The sequence below is a fragment of the Mustela nigripes genome, chromosome 16, assembly GCF_022355385.1.
Source record: "Mustela nigripes isolate SB6536 chromosome 16, MUSNIG.SB6536, whole genome shotgun sequence".
Taxonomy (NCBI): Eukaryota; Metazoa; Chordata; class Mammalia; order Carnivora; family Mustelidae; genus Mustela; species Mustela nigripes.
In genome coordinates this window covers 5448918-5466418 of record NC_081572.1, presented here as the reverse complement: position 1 = coordinate 5466418, position 17501 = coordinate 5448918, and the positions used below count along the sequence as shown (strand labels likewise).

Sequence of the window (17501 nt, the reverse complement as noted above, 5' to 3'; positions counted from 1 at the left end):
AAAACTATTTCAAGCCCTAGGTTATACATTGGAATAAAATGTCTTGCAAGACATTGTTTTTTACATGTAGGTCCTCAATCTGTCTTCTATATATAAAGCGCCAAACGGGGTACTCTCCCCTTGTTCCAGAAGGATGCCTGCACCACCTCTCAGACACTGCCTTCATTTTTCCATTAAATTGAGGTCTGGCTTCATCCATATTAAACTCTCATATGATCTGGGCCTAATTTTAATTCCCTTGTCTGGGCCACTGCTTATGGCTGTTGTACAAGGATCTGGGGACGGCAACACCCCAGGACACTCTGACACCGGGTCGAGCTCGCCCTCTTCACCGTTCTTCCCGCTCGGACTTTTTCCGGCTGTTCTTGGGCACTTATTCTTTCACATAAGTTCTAAGATTCCACTCCCTGGGAGAGGTCTTTTGGGATTTCAACCGGAACTTCATTTATATGAACTCTGAGGTGAACTGACAGTTTTACGTCTTCCCACTCAGTTTTTGTACCTACTCAGAGCTTTCCACAAGATATTCATTTTCTTGATCTAAATCAGTAGTTCTCATGCCTGGCTGCATGTTAAAACCAACTGGGGAGAATGTTTGTTTTTTTTTTTTTACGTCTCTTTAAAGGCAGTAACGTTTATGCCTAGATATTCTATAAGTTTTATTCTTAAATATTTTTTTCCTTTCCATTCCTAGGTATTCATGGTCATGTGGAGAAAAGTTAGGCTTTTTAAAATATTTTCCTTATCGGTGCCTGGGTGGCTCGGTCAGTTGGGTGTCTGCTTTTGGCTCAGGTCGTGGTCTCAGGGTCCTGGGATCGAGCCCCACATCGGACTCTCTGCTCGGCGGGGAGCCTGCTTCTTCTCTCTCTCTCTGCCTGCCTCTCTGCCTACTTGTGATCTCTGTCTGTCAAATGAATAAATAAAATCTTGAAAAAAATATAAATTAAAACTAAATAAAAAATAAAATATTTCCCTTTATTCAGCCACCTTACCAGGTTTTCTTATGAATGCCAGTAGATTTCTGGCATTGCAGACATTTGTTGACATTTCTACCTTGTTTTCTATTCTTTCTGTCCCTGTGGGTTTATATATTATTTTGTCTTTTTAATGTCATTTTGGTAAAGATCAGATGCGAGTACTTGTGTACATTATTTCTCTATTTTAGCATTCACTATTTCTTAATATGGAAAAGTCTGCATGTATCCATTTACAACTTCACAAATTACGCTTTGGGACACTTTATCCATGTTGGTTAATGTAGATTTACTGTGTCATTTTTAACTGCTTTAGACCATTCCACTGTGTGACTAACCCACTGTTTACTTATCCAATACCCTACACGCGAAGAGTTCATTATGACCGAGCTGCAGCAAACATCTCCGTGCATCTCCATACACATGACGACTTGTTTATCTAGAAGGGGAAACACCGAACCACAGAGCCCCAGCACCTTTCCATTCCTTTTCTTTCTTCAAAGCAGTCATACCAGGTCATGTCCCTGACACCACCGTGAGTTCCCCTTTCCCCACACCCTCACCAACAGTGACTGTAAACATGCTGTATACTGTTGCCAGTATGACCTGTATGAAGTGACAGCTCATGACCTCCTCTGCATTTCTCTGATTCCCAAAGGAGGCTGAGCAACTCGTCATACCTTTATTAGATATGCTGGTTCCCTCTTCTGTGAAATGCATACTTCTTGCTCTGCAGCTGTTTGCCTTTTATAGACTGACCTGCCGGAGTTAGTTCTCTACGTATGCAGTCAATCATGTATATTGCAAATACCTTCCCCAGCAATGGCTCATTTCTCCACCTTGTTTACGGTGTCTTCTGTCATACGGAAATTTTTAGTTTGAATTTAGTCAAATAGATCATGCCTTCCTTCATAGTTTCCACTTTTAAAATCTTGACATGCTCTTCTCTTTGCCAAGGAAACAAAATATTTTTCTTCAATATTACTTTTTTGAGGTTTTTACTCCACCTATAATTCACATGTGTATGGTATAGGAGGCAGGAATCTGACTTTATCTTTTTCCAACACCAATTATTCAACACTGCACCCTTTTCCTGTTGATTTATGTCTCCTATCAAATATCTAGTTCATTTACATACTTGCGTCTATTTCTAGGCTCTCTGTAAAGCAAGTACAACCAGTTTAAAAAAAAAAGGCTGAAAACAAAACAAAGAACTTTCAACAATATGGGAAAATGCTTATGTAACAAAGCTAATTAAAACAAGGCAGGATTGGGACTCCTGGATGGCTCAATTGGTTGAGTGTCTGACTCTCGATTTTGGCTCAGGTCGTGATCTCAGGGTTGTGGAGCCTGCTTAAGATTCTCTCTCCATCTCTCTCTCCACCCAAACAAAACAAAACCGAAAAAACCAGAAGGCAGGATTGATCTTGGCTATGTAAAATAAAAGGCCTACAAGAGATCGCACTAAGACACACCAAATGTAAGGGAAAGAGTCTAACCTCGTGGCTGCGAACTCCATATTCACCAGCATACCATTTCCCCCGCCTCTATATCTCCTAGCCCTAGGAGTACCCCTGTAGCTTACAGGAGCTCCATCTGGGTTCAGAAATAAGATGTGTGAAATTGGAGAGTGGAGGGGGTTGGACAGAAAGGGGTCCTGCTGTCCAGATTTACCTGGAGTTTTGCTACTTCCTTCCTGATCAGGAAACTGACTTGGTCCCGGTCGTTCCTGGAGTAATAGAGACGGCACCAGGAAGGCTTCCCGTCCCTGCCTGCCCGGCCAGACTCTTGGTAGTACCCAGCCATAGACTTGGCAATATTCCAGTGAGCGACAAACCTGAAGGATCCAAAGGGACAAGCAGCGTGAGCTGTGGCAGAAGAGCTGAGGGAAGGAGTGATCAGAATCAGGGAAACAGGGCTCTCAGTGGTCATCAAGAACAGGGAGGCTGGCAGGTTTCTGAATAAATGTGGCCAAGACTCCGCACCCAATCAGTAGGCTTTCCTGCCATGGAGTGGCCCAAGTTAAAGGCCACAGCAGGGGCGCCTGGGGGCTCAGTGGGTTAAAGCCTCTGCCTTCGGCTCAGGTCATGATCCCAGGGTCCTGGGATCGAGCCCCACATGGGGCTCTCTGCTCAGCAGGGAGCCTGCTTCCCTTCCTCTCTCTCTCTCTGCCTGCCTCTCTGCCTGTTTGTGATCTCTGTCTGTCAAATACATAAATAAAATTAAAAAAAAAAAAGCCACAGCAGAATTAAAGGGGGCAATTCCAGTCCATATGAGAAACCAAAACTCTCCCAGTCATGGCCCAGAGGAAGAGCACTGGGCTTAAAGAAACAAGAAGGTGAGGCCACTAGGGAGCTGCATAACCTCGAGTAAATCCCTTCACCCTCATGGCAGAGAGGGAGAGATAACATTATTAAATACCTACTATGGGCCAGTTTATATATTTGTCTCATTTAACTTCACAGTTACTATCAGGTGAGATAACTCCATTTTACAGACAATGAAATGATTCAGGAAGATGTGTACAAGGTGACATAGCAAGGGGACAGCAGAGCTAGGATTTGGGCCTAGGGTTGTCAGACTAAAGTTGGCCCTAACAAGCCACAGCCAATGCAGGGTCCAAACTCTGCTTCCGAAATCTGTGTTCTCTTAAATGTAAGCACGTAGACTCATTCCTCCCCTGACCAACCCAGCTGGTCTTAACGAGCACCAAAAGTGCTCTGTAAATCATACAAGGCATTATTGTTGGTGTTAATCAAAGCAAAGGGCTTCCGGCGGTAGCTAAAAATGTCTCTGGAATGTTAGGTGGGGCTAGAGGTAAAAGACTTCCCAGCAGTTGCCAGGGTGGGTCTAGGAGGCTGGGATGTACCCGTCTCTTCTAGACTGTCAGTAAGCAGTAACAAGGAATGCTGGGTAACAAGCCATTGCCTTTGATTTTCCACAGGGAGCATTTTTAGATAGTCCATTCCAGCGAGGGAACTGGGCTGCGTTAATGGACGGGCCGATGGCTGCATGTTGCCCTCTACTGGGGGATGGCAGAATCTGCTGCACAGTCCCTGGAGAGTGAGCCGCACAGCACCTGTCACCATGTGGGCTATGCACTGTGGATTCTCTCCTGGGGCCTCCTTCCCCTCTGGCCCTAGAAGGACCATGTGCACTTGGTCCTTGAGGCAGAGCACTAGGCAGCCCACTTGAGCCAGGGCCCAACTGGATAGGGAAGGCAAGAACCCTCACTCACCTGACATTGGCTTTGTCCACTCCCATCCCAAAACTAATGGTTGCGACAATGACAGGGACCTTCTCCTCCATCCACTCGTTCTGCACCAGTGTTCTTTCGGAAGCCTTCAGCCCTGTGATGGAGGGGAAGGTGACGAAGGGAGCCCGTATTGCCCCTGGAATCTACCTCGGGTTTGCTGCTGTATTGGGGGCTACACGCACACCCGGAATCCATCACTTACCAGCTATATGGCCCTGGGCCATGCACTTCACCTCAAAGACCCTAGCCTGCGTGGAGCACAGAGCACTCCATAAGCGTCAAAGCCCAGATTCAACCCCAAGTCCACTGGCCTCCAAAACCTATGCTCTTTCCATAACACCAGTACCTGGACTTCTAAAAACTCCTCACCTGCTGCTGGAAAGGCGCAGGGTGAGAAAAAAAATTCAGGAGCCATAGTTCTCATTTTAGATCTCATTTGTGTCTACATTCCTTTTTATGAACATAAGGGAATCGTTTTAGCTCTGCCTGGGTATCCGGAAAAAGAGGGCAGACCATCTGAGCATCCAGGATCCTTAAAGAACCAGAGGCCCATGGAGAGGCTTCTGAGATGGAGGCAGACCCCACGGCCCAGGCACCCCTCACCTGCATGGTAAGCCTTGGCACTCAGTCCCCTGTAACTGAGCTCCGTGGCCAGCTGTTCGCAAGCCTCTCTGGTCCTGCAGTAAACAATGCCGCAGCCGGACAGCAACTGAATGAGGAGACACAGGAAGAGAGTGAGAGTTAAGAACAGAACAATCTGTCCGTTTTACTGTGGCCTCCTTTAAAAGAAGCTCTCGCTCTTTCTCCTGTCAGACCCATAGGTTCCTCACCCCTTTACCAGCTTTCTGTCCAAGAGCCTTAAGGCAGAAGTCCCGCAGGTTCCCGTAGGGATCAGAAAGCAGCTCTTTGAACTGCACGTCATAGAACAGGTTGGCCCGAAAGCAGGGAGTCTTGAAGGTGGCAACTGGCTGCTTCAGGTGCAGGGCAGCAAATACATCCTCTTGGACTTGCGGGGTGGCTGTGGCAGTCAGAGCTACACACGGGGCATGCGCCAGGCGGGAACGGAGGGTACCCAGACGCAAGTAGTCAGGACGGAAGTCGTGCCCCCACTGAGAAACACAATGAGCTTCGTCCACCACCAGGTAGGAGAGCAGGTGACGGGACACCAGTGAGTTCAGCGTGGGCTGGAAGGAGGCCGAAGCCGCCATCTCCGGTGTAATGTACAGAAGTTTGGTCTGTGGCTTTTCTCGCTCTAGATCAGAGAGCAGCTCCTTTTTCTCCTGTGCTGAGAGTTTAGAGTTCAGGGAACTCACTCGTACCTTCAGAGCCAGCAAGTGATCCACTTGGTCCTGAGGTAACAAAGGAAACAGTTCACTGAGGGGAGGACCCGGTGGTCAATGTCACCTTGGCTCGCTGGGCATTTCCCAGCCATAAACGTCCTTCTCCCAACCTCCAAGGTCTTCTCTGTGCACACGATTACAGGAGGTGCAGTGGTTGAGAGCACAGAGACTAGAGACAGACAGTCCTGGCTCTTTCTGACTCACTGAATCACCACAGGCTCTTTGGCTGGCTCTGAGACTCTGTTCATCCTGTAAAACTGGCAACTACCTAACAGCATAGCTGTTGGCATTAAATGAGATTTTACATTGCAAAAATGAAATGAATGCACATGAACCATTGAGTTCAAAGCCTGAGACCTCGCAAAACTCACGAAGCACTGTTCCTATCACTTCGTTTCTCTTCGTGCTGGATGGCTTTTAACCACATGGCCACACTTCCTCATTTCTGATTCTGTCAGCCCATCTGCAGGCCTTAAATATACCCAGAGGTGCAGAGCAGATGCTGACAATGTCCCAGCCCGTTTAGATCAATTTCGCTTTCTATCCATCTGCATCTTCTAACCTGTCAAAAGTGCACATGTGTGTCCATGAGTGAGTGTCTCACTCATATGTGTATACAGACATAGTTCCATACTCCTCTAGGTGGAGAGTAACAAAGGAAGGTGAGAGACCTCAGGCCATCGAGACACAGAAGACTCATTTATAACCCTCCAGAGTGATATACACTACTACTACTGGAGCTCCCACATTTGGGCAATTCAGAAACCCAACAAAGAAAGGGAGATAGGCAAATCAAAGAAAATAAAAGGGTAAAGACCAGGGTGCCTGGATGGCTCAGTGGGTTAAAGCTTCTGCCTTCAGCTCAGGTCATGATCCCAAGGTCCTGGGATGGAGCCCCACATTGGGCTCTCTGCTCATCAGGAAGCCTGCTTCCTCCTCTCTCTCTCTCTCTCTCTGCCTACTTGTGATCTCTATCTGTCAAATAAATAAATAAAATCTTTAAAAAAAAAAAAGGGTAAAGACCAAATAAGAAGTGACATTTCCAGCTGAAAACAACAACAACAAAAACAAAACAAACCTTCCCCTAAACTTTTTGGGCTACCATCTTCACTCCCCTAAGCCTCACCTGAATCAAAGCAATTAGTGGAGAGATTACGATGGTGATGCCTTTGGCCAACAGAGCAGGGAGCTGATAGCACAGGGATTTTCCTGCCCCTGTGGGCATGCACACAAAGACATCCTTGTCACCTGCAAAAAGACAACAACACTTAATAGTTCCTGCCTGGGGGGGATCTGGGTGGCCCAAGCAGTTCAGTGTCTTTAGATTTCAGGTCAGGTCATGATCTCAAGGTCATGAGATCAAGCCCAGCCCCACTTCAAGCTCCCCTCTCAGTGGGGAGTCTGCTTGAGATTCTCTCCTTCTCCCTACGTCCCTCCCCACATTTGTGCATGAGCACACTCTCTCTCTTGCAAATAAATAAATAAATCTTTAAAATAAATAAATAAATAAATAAATACTTCCTGCCTTTTCTCTTTTACTTCATCAAGGCTGCTGAAAAATGAGAGTATAGGAAATGCACCTAGCAGAGTGTCTGGCACATAGAAAGTTCTCAATATGATGCGAATTTCCTTCCCATCCTTCCTGTGTAAAGGGAGAGATCCAGAGAGATGGAAATGGGCATAAACCATTTCCAGTAATGGCAATAACAACCATGAGCGTGCGAAGTCTGAGTCTGTTGGGATATGCATGATGGAATTGAATAGCCATGAAAAGCTGAGTATTTCTAGATGAGTGGGCCCAGCTGTGGAGACAGGGAAGCAGCATCACTTAGAGATCTTTTGTTTATAAGTGTTATAATGTAATTAATATTACATTGTTGCTTTCCTCTTGACAACCCCCATTTTTCAATGTATCTCAGGTTTACAGTATTATTACTGCCTCCTTCCCTACTTAGGACCCAGGTCAGTCTTCAAAAAAGGGCTTAAAAGGGCATTTGGGTGGCTCAGTCCTAAAGCATCTGCCTTTGGCTCAGGGTCCTGGGATCAAGCCCCGCACGAGGCCTGCTTCTCCCTCTCCAACTCCCCCTGCTTATGTTCCCTCTCTTGTTGTCTCTCTAACTCTGTCAAATAACCAAATAAATATATCTTATTTATTCATTTTTTTTTTTTAATAAAGGGGGGTTGGTTGGAAGGTCAGTGGCTGGATTAGGTTATTCCTGCCACGCCCACTACCGCCCACACAGAAACCAACAAGAATTGAAATCTAAGAGTTGTTTTCTTTTTTTTTTTTTAAGAGTTGTTTTCAAAGGTAATTGCCAATGCTGGTATGAAATGGAAGAACCAGAAGAGCTGGGTGATTCTGCCAATAAAACTGAAAGTTTTAAGTGACAAGTCTACAAGATTTCCAACAATTAGGGACCAAGGGTGGGAAAGTAGGAAGGGCTGAAAGGAAGGCTTTTTGAAGGTGGCAACTGGCAATGCTACAGTATACAACCAGCACAAATGTACACGCAGGTAGTTTGGCAATGTTACCTCTCACTACGGCCATGGTCGCACTCTCCTGTAAAGGTGTCTTAAAAGAGTCAAACCCAAAGACCTTCTTCAACGTGCTCCGGACTCGACGTTCAGGGTCAAAAGAAGGGCGGGTGCTCATCTTAGCGACAGACCGTGGCCAGAAGTTAAGGTAAAGGCGATGATCCTATGATGGCAACGAAAACCCTCTGTTCCGCTTTTAAAATACTGCTGCTCATTTTTCTCTAAGTAAAATTTGCTTTATTCCTCTCAAGCAGTATATTATTTCCAGCTAAAACAGCTCCAGATGAACAGCCTCAAGCAGCACATTGCCGGGCAATTAACATCTCCACTTTCACGCTCGGGAAAACAGAAACGCTGAAATAGCCCATCCATGATACAGCCCAGGCTAGAAATCAGATTACGAGAAGAAACTCAAACTGTATCTTTGGAATAATTTGGAGAAGATGGAATTGTTTTTCTAAGATCCACCTCCCGCTCCTTTTATAAGCTCTGGTCTCACGGCCATTCTTCCCCCAGAGCCCCGACCCCTTCTTCCGACCTCCCGGAGGAGAATTCATCCCTCTTCCTCTAAGCCCCAAAGGAGCTCCACTCCTTTCTCCCTTCCCCCAGCCGAAGCCTCCCTCTCTTCACCCCAAGATATGAGAGCTGGGCGCGGGCCACCCAGGAGCGAAGGACTCTTGCCGGGCCGCCGCTGCCCGCCGGTCGGGAACTACTCGAAGACCTCCATAAGCCACCCCAAATTCTGAGGAGCCAAATGGCTGGGAATTGTGTCAGGGAAAACCCACTCAACTTTATCTCTGTCGCGCGGTGATGACGTTTCAGCAGCTCCGGGGCCGAAGGGCGGGGCCAGGCGCAGAAACGGCCCTTTTGATTGGTTCCTGGAGGGGAACCGGCGCGGGTTCTCCTGGGATAGGAAAAAGTTACCTTTCCGTACGGAAGTCGGCGATTTTGACTCGTAGAAGTGAAGCACTCTGGGATTGTGGGAGTAAGATGGCGGGGAAGAAGAATGTTCTGTCGTCTCTGGCAGTTTACGCGGAAGATTCAGAGCCCGAGTCCGACGGCGAGGCTGGGGTCGAAACGGCGGGCGGCGCGCCTGGTGAGGCCCGAGGAGGGAACTGGAAGGGGAGAATCTGGTGTCTGCTCGGAATGCTGCTCACCTAGCAGAGCGGGAGGGAAAGAGATGGTCATTGTGCCCCGAGTATGGGGTCCGGGAGCCTCGAACCGCGATCGAGACTCTGGTTGGGACAGACTAGACGCTCTGGAATAAAAACGGGCCATCTCCTTCCGTTGATTCGATTATTCTGCCGAAACTTTTGAAAGGCTCAGTGCCGGGCAGCGTGGGACAGAGGGGTGGATGGAGAGGATCCAAAGCTACCTATTCCCTCCGGGTTCACTGTGTAATGGGGAGAGTGATAAGTAGAACGTACGTGGAGGTTGAAAAAGGTTGTGTCTTGTTAAATTTATAACTTCGCTTTAGGAATGTGCCCTAGACGCATCTTGGAGCCTTTAAAGATATTGTGTCTGATCTCGCTGATGAGGGAGTAATTCGTAGATTTGGGGTGGGATCTGGGCGTGGATTTTGTGAGCTTTCTAATGCTTCTCAGTGATTCGCTTACTTTGTGAGCTGTTAAAGGTCATCAGTGATTTTGTTGCCCAACTCAGTTGAGAGTCACCATGTTAGGAAATGAGAAGAGATTTCTTTGTGATCATAAGGCAGCAACTTAGGTATCATATCTGTGCCTTCCTTTTCTCCTTTGGAGGTTAGCTTCTCTCCGTTTTTTGTGGTGTCTTCCAGTTGGGAAGTTCTCTGGTGGTTTCCCAGTAATTTGTATCATTTTATATTTTTTTGTTGTTAGGTTGTTTTGGTTTAAAGGTAGAAGATGATTTTGTTTTTCAAGTAGTATGATTGGTAATCCCTTTGAGGGTCCCAGTTAAAGCTCCTGTTCGTAGGGAGGACACACAAAAATGAGGACAACGGAGTCCTTGTTTTGTATGAGAAGATAAGCTCTGGTGCTTCTGGTACAAGGTAGAGATAACCACATCAAAGGAGGTTTTCAAACAACTTGCAACAACAGTAGCTCAGAAAAGAGAAGGCTTCAACTGGCATACTAGGTGGATAGGAAGCATGAAAGAAAGACTTTGGCATTTGGTTTTCTGCCATGTTCTTTTAATGATTTTATCCACTAAATTGTGTTCTTTCCAAAGGCAAATTCTGGACCTATAGTCACTTACACGAGATTTAGGCACCCCTCTGATCTTCGGGGCTGGTTCTGGCCGCTCAAAATATTGTCTTCCATTTTTGTTTCCCTTCATTCGTTTTTCTTTTTTCCTCTTTTTCAGAGGAGAAAGGTGGATTAGTATCAGAAGCCTATGGAGAGGATGACTTCTCTCGCCTCGGAGGTGATGAAGATGGTTATGAAGAAGAAGAGGATGAGAACAGCAAACAGTCGGTAAGTAAATCTGTTCCCAAATCCAGAGTTGCTCAAAGTACCATTTCATTTGGCAGAAACCTTCGAACTGTACTGACAGTGTTCCATTCCATGGCTAACGTCATTCCCCTCTGTTCCCCTGCTTTTTGTTTGGTTTCAGTTGAGGAAACTGGGTTGGATATCAGTAGTTCTGTTTTGAAAACAAAACTTGTTTTCATCTGGACCATTTTGTATTAACTTTTGATTTGAAATTGGGGGGAAGAGATAATGGGCTATTTCGTTTAAGCGAGATATCAATGAGTGTTTCATATGGGTTTTCCCGGTTTATCCTAGATAGTTTATTCCATTTACAGCAATGCATTCATCCTAACTGGTATATCATTTATATCTGCAGTCAACTCTGTACTATTTTTAATCTTGGTTGGAACTTATTCAGATCTTTTGGTTTTTTAGTGAGATTAGGAAGGGAAATTATTTAGTTTTTTATTTGTGGTTTGATCCTTCTTAACTTCTTTTTTGATATTTTACTTGCACTTTTGGTAGGAGTGCCTGCCATTCTTGAGTACAAATCTTCCCGGACATTTAGTATGTGCTGGCAACAAGGAAAAGAGAAGTTGTGCCTTAATTAAACAGAAAGCCTTTGCATACATTATCACCTGAGTCTTAGGAGCCAAAGTTTATAACAGCTTGGAGAGAAAGCAAGGATTCAGCTGATGCTTAGCACAAAGACATACAGAGTGAAATCTGGATATAGAATCTGGTTATTCAGCGACACCTTTAACCAAAATACTTAATGTACTTTACTATTTGTTTGAAAGTTTTCTTGTGTATTCATATTTAAATATTAGTGTCAAAAGACGTTTTAAGTAAAACAAAAAAGCATTTTGTATTTGATGCTCTTTTGGAAGATATTTTCATGTCCATAGCTCCACCATTAATGCTGATAATTAAGAATTGACTAAAATTGTTTAGAAAAGCTTTGCAAATTGTTTTCTTTTCTTAAGTGCACCCATACTGGCTTAACACCATAACTGTTCTCTTAGTAAGTGTGCATGATAACGTTTCTGAAGTGTTGTTCCGCATTGCTTTGCTTAGAATTTTCATCATATTTAAGCTTTACATCATTCTAGTAAGATCCTCTCATCAAATCCCGATATAGACATTCTAAAATGTGATAGTATTTGGCCGAGCTACATCTCTGATTTTTGGCATGATTGATCTCATTTTAAGGAAATCATGGAGATTGCATTTAACCCTTTGGGCTCACTGGCACCTGGCAGGACAATTAAGTCTCGAAGCTATCAGTATAATTTGTTCGAGTCTCACGGGTGATGTTTATATCAACATCTGGGGCGCTACTTGGTGTTTGGGTTAAAGTGTAGCTCGATTGAAAAAAGCAATTTCAAATGAAACTTAATTTTTTCTTCCCCCTGGGTGTTAAGTTAAAGGCTCTTGTACTTTGGGGTATTCTGGGAACAGACATGGATATAGCTACGTAGTAGGGTAGCTGATCTTTGACCTTCAGTAGCCTTCCATGGAAGGGCTAGCCCATGTGAGGCTGTATTGCACGCTTTAGAGAATGCCTTGTTCACATGATTTGTGTCAGGCTGGCTGTTCGGATCAGGAGCAAGACTGGATAGAACGGGTCAGGGGCAGTTCTGTGAGTGCTTGGATGGAGGCAGAGTCTGCTCGGCTGGGACCCAGGAAAGGCCTGGTGTTGGTCTGTAGCCCTTCCCGGGGTCACTTGCCCTGGCCATTTGACGCCTGCTCTCCTACTGTTCATATAGCTGTGACTGTTCTGGGCTGAAGTGCTGGGGTGTGGTGGTGGGGTTCATGGCCCTCTGGCCGTGAACCATGTTATGGTAGGTTCATGGCCCTCTGGCCGTGAACCATGTTATGGTAGGTCTGGGCCTCATGTCCTTGTGTATATGAAAGGCAAAGGAGGAACAAAAGGTTCTCATGTTCCTGGTTTTAATCAGCGATATTTCATTAGAAACACTGTGTCTGTTTTATCCTGTGGGACCTGGTCTTATTCTTTTCTGACACATTGCAACCTTTTTCCATTTTTATATATGTGATTTTTAACTTGGGCATTTTCATCACTCTAGACTATGGCACTGCTGGAGTCACGACCTTGAGCTGCTGATGTTCTTTTCTCCACCCCACCCCCGGAACATCTCCTTTTCCCCTTCTCTTCCTCTAGTTCTGGGTCATAGGGCAGGGGAGGGGTTCTTGGTGGGATGGCTCCAGCCCCTAGTTATGCATGTGAGACCCCTCAGGCCCGCTCCTTTAAGCTTAATCCTCTAAATTCTTTGTCTTGTAGGAAGATGACGATTCAGAGACTGAAAAACCTGAGGCTGATGACCCAAAGGTATTTGGTGTTGGCTGTGGTGGGGTGGCTGGATGCAAACAAGGCATTGTAACATTGTGGCTCAGTTCCTATGTCTGGGCCAGCTCAGTCCCGCTAACACACTTTGCTAACACACTGTGCAACCACGTGTACATTTTCTGTGTTGAAACCAGCTTTCTAAAGAAGGGAGGTCACCGTGGAATGAGTAAGTCCTGAGGCAGCTTGGATTTTCAGCCTTGCAGATAGTGCCATATCTCCAGTCTAGAAAGGCGAGAGGCCTGGCTGAGCATAGCAGCCTGCCTCTGCTCTTAGCCAGGTGGGCTTGGTGGGGTCGCTGCGCCTGCAGGTAGGTTAGATGTGGGAATGTGTCTGGAATCAAGAAGCCGTAAGGGCTGCCTATTGTACTCTTCAGTTGTCTAGAAGTGAGGAAGGGCCAGGAGAGGGTCAGACAGCGTGAGGCCTCTCCCTGCCTTTTGGAAAAGCTGTACCTAATCCTTGTTTCCCCAGGCCCATGACCATCTACTTTTAGGTAAACAGAAAGGGCTTTCTGAAACAACATCGCCATTTCTTCTGATACTTCCCTCCCAGTAGCAGCTGGGAGTCGTTAGCAGCATTTCCTGTCTTGCTCCTTAACCTATTTTGATGTTGGGTAAGGGAAACCCCTCCCCCCCGCTCTCCCCACCCCTGCTTTGTGTCAGGTAAGCTTGCTGGACTGTACCCTGTGCCTGTTGAGGACACATTCTTTAGGGAACAAACATTTCTCTTTCAAAGAGAAAGTCTGATTCTGTCACTCTAGGCCTGGGGAATATGGGCCTAGTTTTGTGCTTAAAAGCTACTTTGAAACCAACCAAAGCCTTCAAGGCAACATAGTAGAATATAGAAAATTGTACCAAATTATAATCAAAACCGTAGTGTATCTGAAAACAGGGCACGAGCTGTTCCAAATTTGAACCGATTCTGTGTTTGGATAGAACTTTGTGCAGCCGTTCAGCTAAGCCCATGAGAGGCTGTGGATGGTACAGAAAACACATTTTCCCAAGGAAGAAAGCTTGGGCACCAGCACTCAGAAGAAAGAAAAAACTTGAGCCCTAGGTACTGCAAATGCCGCGCCTTTCTGTGCTAAGTTAAGGAACTCAGGGTTAGCTCATCCAGGCATTCTAAGCGTAAAACCGGAGGGCACACCTGTGGCCTGGGTCAAGGGCGGCCACCCCGCTGCTTGGGCTTGCGGAAGGAAAATGGCAGTGGTGGTAGTATCTTCTGTCTTAGTATTTGGGGTGTGAGGGCCTTCGAGCCCAGGCATGAGATAAGCCTGAGGAGCTGCGAAGTGCTGGAACTTCATTGTAGAGGAAGAAGAGGGTTTGTGGGACCTGCAGCCTTTGTGTATGTAGTGGCTGGCCTTTGCTTAAGGCTGGAAGGCCTCCTGGGGAAGTTGGCTAGAGAAAAAGGTACAGGCACTCTGCTGCCACCCCTTCTGGAATACAGCAAGCTAAACAGCAAATCCCCTGGGAATGAGGTTGGTGGTGAGGGGGCCAGAACTGGGAAATAGGTTAAAGTGTCTCGGGTCAGCCTTTCTCGGTACCATGTGAAGGTTGGGAAGACGTGTCTTTTTTTTTTTTTTTTTAAGATTTTGTTTATTTGACATCACAAGTAGGCAGAGGCGCAGGCAGAGAGAAAGGGGGAAGCAAGTTCCCCACTGAGCAGAGAGCCTGATGCAGGGCTCGATCCCAGGACCCTGAGATCATGACCTGAGCCAAAAGGCAGGGCCTGAGCCACCCAGGTGCCCCAAGATGTGTTGCTTATACTCAGCATTTGACTGATGCGCCTTACTGTATTTCATTCAGTCATTCGAACTTCGAGTCTGGTTGTGGCATAAAAAGTGTTCTGGAACAATGTCTGTTCTTGAGAGGCCCTCGGAGAGCAGCATGCAGAAGCCACTCTTATAGTGACTTGTAGTTCTTTTGGAGGATGAGTGTGGAAGGGGTCAGGCAGAGCTGTACATGTCCTTAAGTCCAAAAATCACGAGTGTTCATGGCACCGCAAGGACTGGGAAGTCTTCTGTGCTCCCCACGCCTTAGTCCTGGTGCTGCCTTCCTCTCCTGCCTGAGCTGGTCTCAGACTGTCTTCAGGCAGCAGCCTCCACCTCAGACCCTCCCAGTCCTTCATCCCTCTATTCCAGAACTCTGCTGGTGGCATGCTTAGTTGATTTTTAACTATATAGATAGAGATAGAGATAGAGTTATATATTCTTAAAGATTTATTTATTAGAGAGAAAGTCTGCATACACGTGGTGGGGGAGGGAGAGAGAGGGAGAGTCTCAAGCAGACTTGACTGTAGGGCTTGATCTCATGACCTTGAGATCATGACCTGAGCCAAAACCAAGAGTGGGACACTTAACCAACTGTACCTCCCAGGCACCCCAACTTTTAACAATATTTTTGAATTCCAAGCCTTCAATTTTGAATATTTCTACCTTAAATATATGAAGTTTCTAAAATAAGATATGTTACCAGGATGAATTAGAGGCGTCATTTATTTTGTTAGCAAATGGCTTGATGTCATTTCCGCCGGAACTGCCTTTCCCACCAGATGGCACTCCTTCCTGCCTTGGCTTTATTATTATTATTATTATTATTATTATTATTATTATTCAAGATTTTATTTATTTATTTGACAGATAGCACAAGTAGGCAGAGTGGAAGGGAGAGGGAGAAGCAGACTCTCTGCTCCCAGGACCCTGGGATCATGACCTGAGCCAAAGGCAGTTACTTAACCAACTGAGCACCCAGGCATCCCTTATTACTATTTTTGTGAAGATTTTATTTATTTGTCTGAAGGAGAGACTGAGAGCATGAATGGGGGAGGGGCAGGGGAGAGGAGCGTGGAGCAGGGCTCAATCCCACGACCCCGAGATCACAACTAGAGCTGAAATCAGACACTCAGTCAGCTGAGCCAGCCAGGCATCCTCTGCTTTAGCTTTTTAAAATCTGCTTTTCATTTCTTACTACAGCAGTTCTCAGAACACTTTGGTGTCTTTGCACAATTAAATACCGAGGATCCCGAAGAGCTTTACTTCATTTTGGTTTTATCTATTGGTATTTACTATTTTAGAAGTTAAAACTGAAAAAATTTTGGGGGCACCTGGGTGGCTCAGTGGGTTATGCCTCTGCCTTCGGCTCAGGTCATGATCCCAGGGTCCTGGGATCGAGCCCCACATCAGGCTCTCTGCTCAGCAGGGAGCCTGCTTCTCTCTCTGCCTCTCTGCCTACTTGTGATCTCTGTCTGTCAAATAAATAAGTAAAATCCTCGGGGGGAAAAAAACCTGAAAAAAATTTTTAAATAGTTGTTATTTTAAAATAACAAACCCATTACATATTAATGTAATACGTAATGTAAAGCACGTTTTAATGAAAAATAACTATTTCTGAAACTGAAAAAAGTTGATGCAAAGATGCACTTTTTCCCCTTGCGTAGGTCTCCTTAACATCAGGCGGCCATCTTGGTGCACAGCTAGGTTCTCCTCACTGTCCTGCACTCGCTCTGTTGCAGTGTGTTCTTTGGGTTGAAGTAGTTAAAATCTGATTTCACATACCGGTCACTGGGAAAAAATATTTTAATAGCCCTTTAGGTGATTGTGGATCTCTTCTTTGATATTTGATCCAAATTCAACAAGCAGTGGTTTCCCAAAAGTTACTCGCACCATGGAATGTGATACGTTCTCAGTGACCTTTTTTTAAAACTTTTCTTTTAGATTGTATTTATTTATTTTAGAGCGCTTGAGGGAGAGCACAAGCAAGAGGTGGGGCAGAGGGAGAACCAGGCTCCCCCACTGAGCAGGGAGCCTGATGTGGGGCTCAGTCCCAGGAACCCTGGGATCACGACCTGATCAAGCCCCGCATTGAGCTCTCTGCTCAGCAGGGAGCTTGCTTCCCCCACTCCCTGCTGCCTTTCTGCCTACCTGTGATCTCTGTCTGTCAAATAAATAAATAAAATCTTAAAAAAAAAAAAACAAACTTCAACTTCAATGCCCTCTTGCCCTAGCCTGGGCCATGTCAGTGCCAAAGCAGGCCCTTCCCTTGTTTTCTCTGGGTGAGCCCACACCTCCCTCTACTTCCCCTGTCCCATGGATCCCCTCCCCGAAGACTGAGCCTGTCACCGATTTCATACCCACTCGGTTGGCCCAACCAACCGAGCCACTGAAGCACCCCTGAACTTTTTTTTTTTTTTTTAAGATTTTGTTTATTTATTTAACAGAGGCAGAGCACACAAGCAGGGAGAGTGGCAGGGGGAGGGAGAGGCAGGCCTTCCGTGGAGCAGGGAACCCAATCCAGGGCTCGATCCCAGGACTCCAGGATCATGACCTGAGCCGAAGGCAGATGCCCAACCGACTGAGTCACCCAGGCGCCCCCTCAGTGAACTTTCTGTACTCGCTTTATTTAAGTCCCCGGTCTGCCTAACACTCTGAAGGGCTGTTTTGCCCATCCATGATATTCCATCCTCAGGCGCTGGGATTTGGGAAATGTTGGTTCACCGAGTTATGCGGATGTGCAGTGCTGTATTTTGTTTTCTTTCTTTCTTTTTTCTTTTTTAATTTATTTATGTGACAAACAGATCACAAGT

At 45.9% G+C, this 17501-nt stretch overlaps 2 protein-coding genes across 6 annotated transcripts in view; one reads left to right on the top strand and one right to left on the bottom strand.

Moving 5' to 3' along the window:
- Positions 1–8919, bottom strand: part of RECQL5 (RecQ like helicase 5) — a 37360-nt gene extending 28441 nt beyond the window's left edge. For 2 of the 3 annotated variants that reach the window (XM_059378469.1, XM_059378470.1), the window contains exons 1-6: positions 8103–8919; positions 6697–6818; positions 5061–5579; positions 4834–4939; positions 4213–4324; positions 2649–2811 (exon numbers count right to left, since the gene is read on the bottom strand). In XM_059378469.1, coding sequence (XP_059234452.1) covers positions 2649–2811; positions 4213–4324; positions 4834–4939; positions 5061–5579; positions 6697–6818; positions 8103–8223 — 1143 coding nt within the window. In that variant the 5' untranslated portion in view covers positions 8224–8919. The remainder of the gene's footprint in view (positions 1–2648; positions 2812–4212; positions 4325–4833; positions 4940–5060; positions 5580–6696; positions 6819–8102) is intronic. The other variant, XM_059378468.1, reaches the window with a different exon arrangement.
- A 127-nt stretch (positions 8920–9046) lies between these two features.
- Positions 9047–17501, top strand: part of SAP30BP (SAP30 binding protein) — a 35847-nt gene continuing 27392 nt past the window's right edge. The window contains exons 1-3 of one of the 3 annotated variants that reach the window (XR_009400186.1): positions 9047–9201; positions 10446–10555; positions 12858–12905. Coding sequence is in view for 2 of the 3 variants with exons in the window: in XM_059378843.1 (XP_059234826.1) it covers positions 9096–9201; positions 10446–10555; positions 12858–12905 (264 nt within the window). In the remaining variant the exon portion in view is untranslated. The remainder of the gene's footprint in view (positions 9202–10445; positions 10556–12857; positions 12906–17501) is intronic. The other 2 variants (XM_059378843.1, XM_059378844.1) reach the window with 2 other exon arrangements.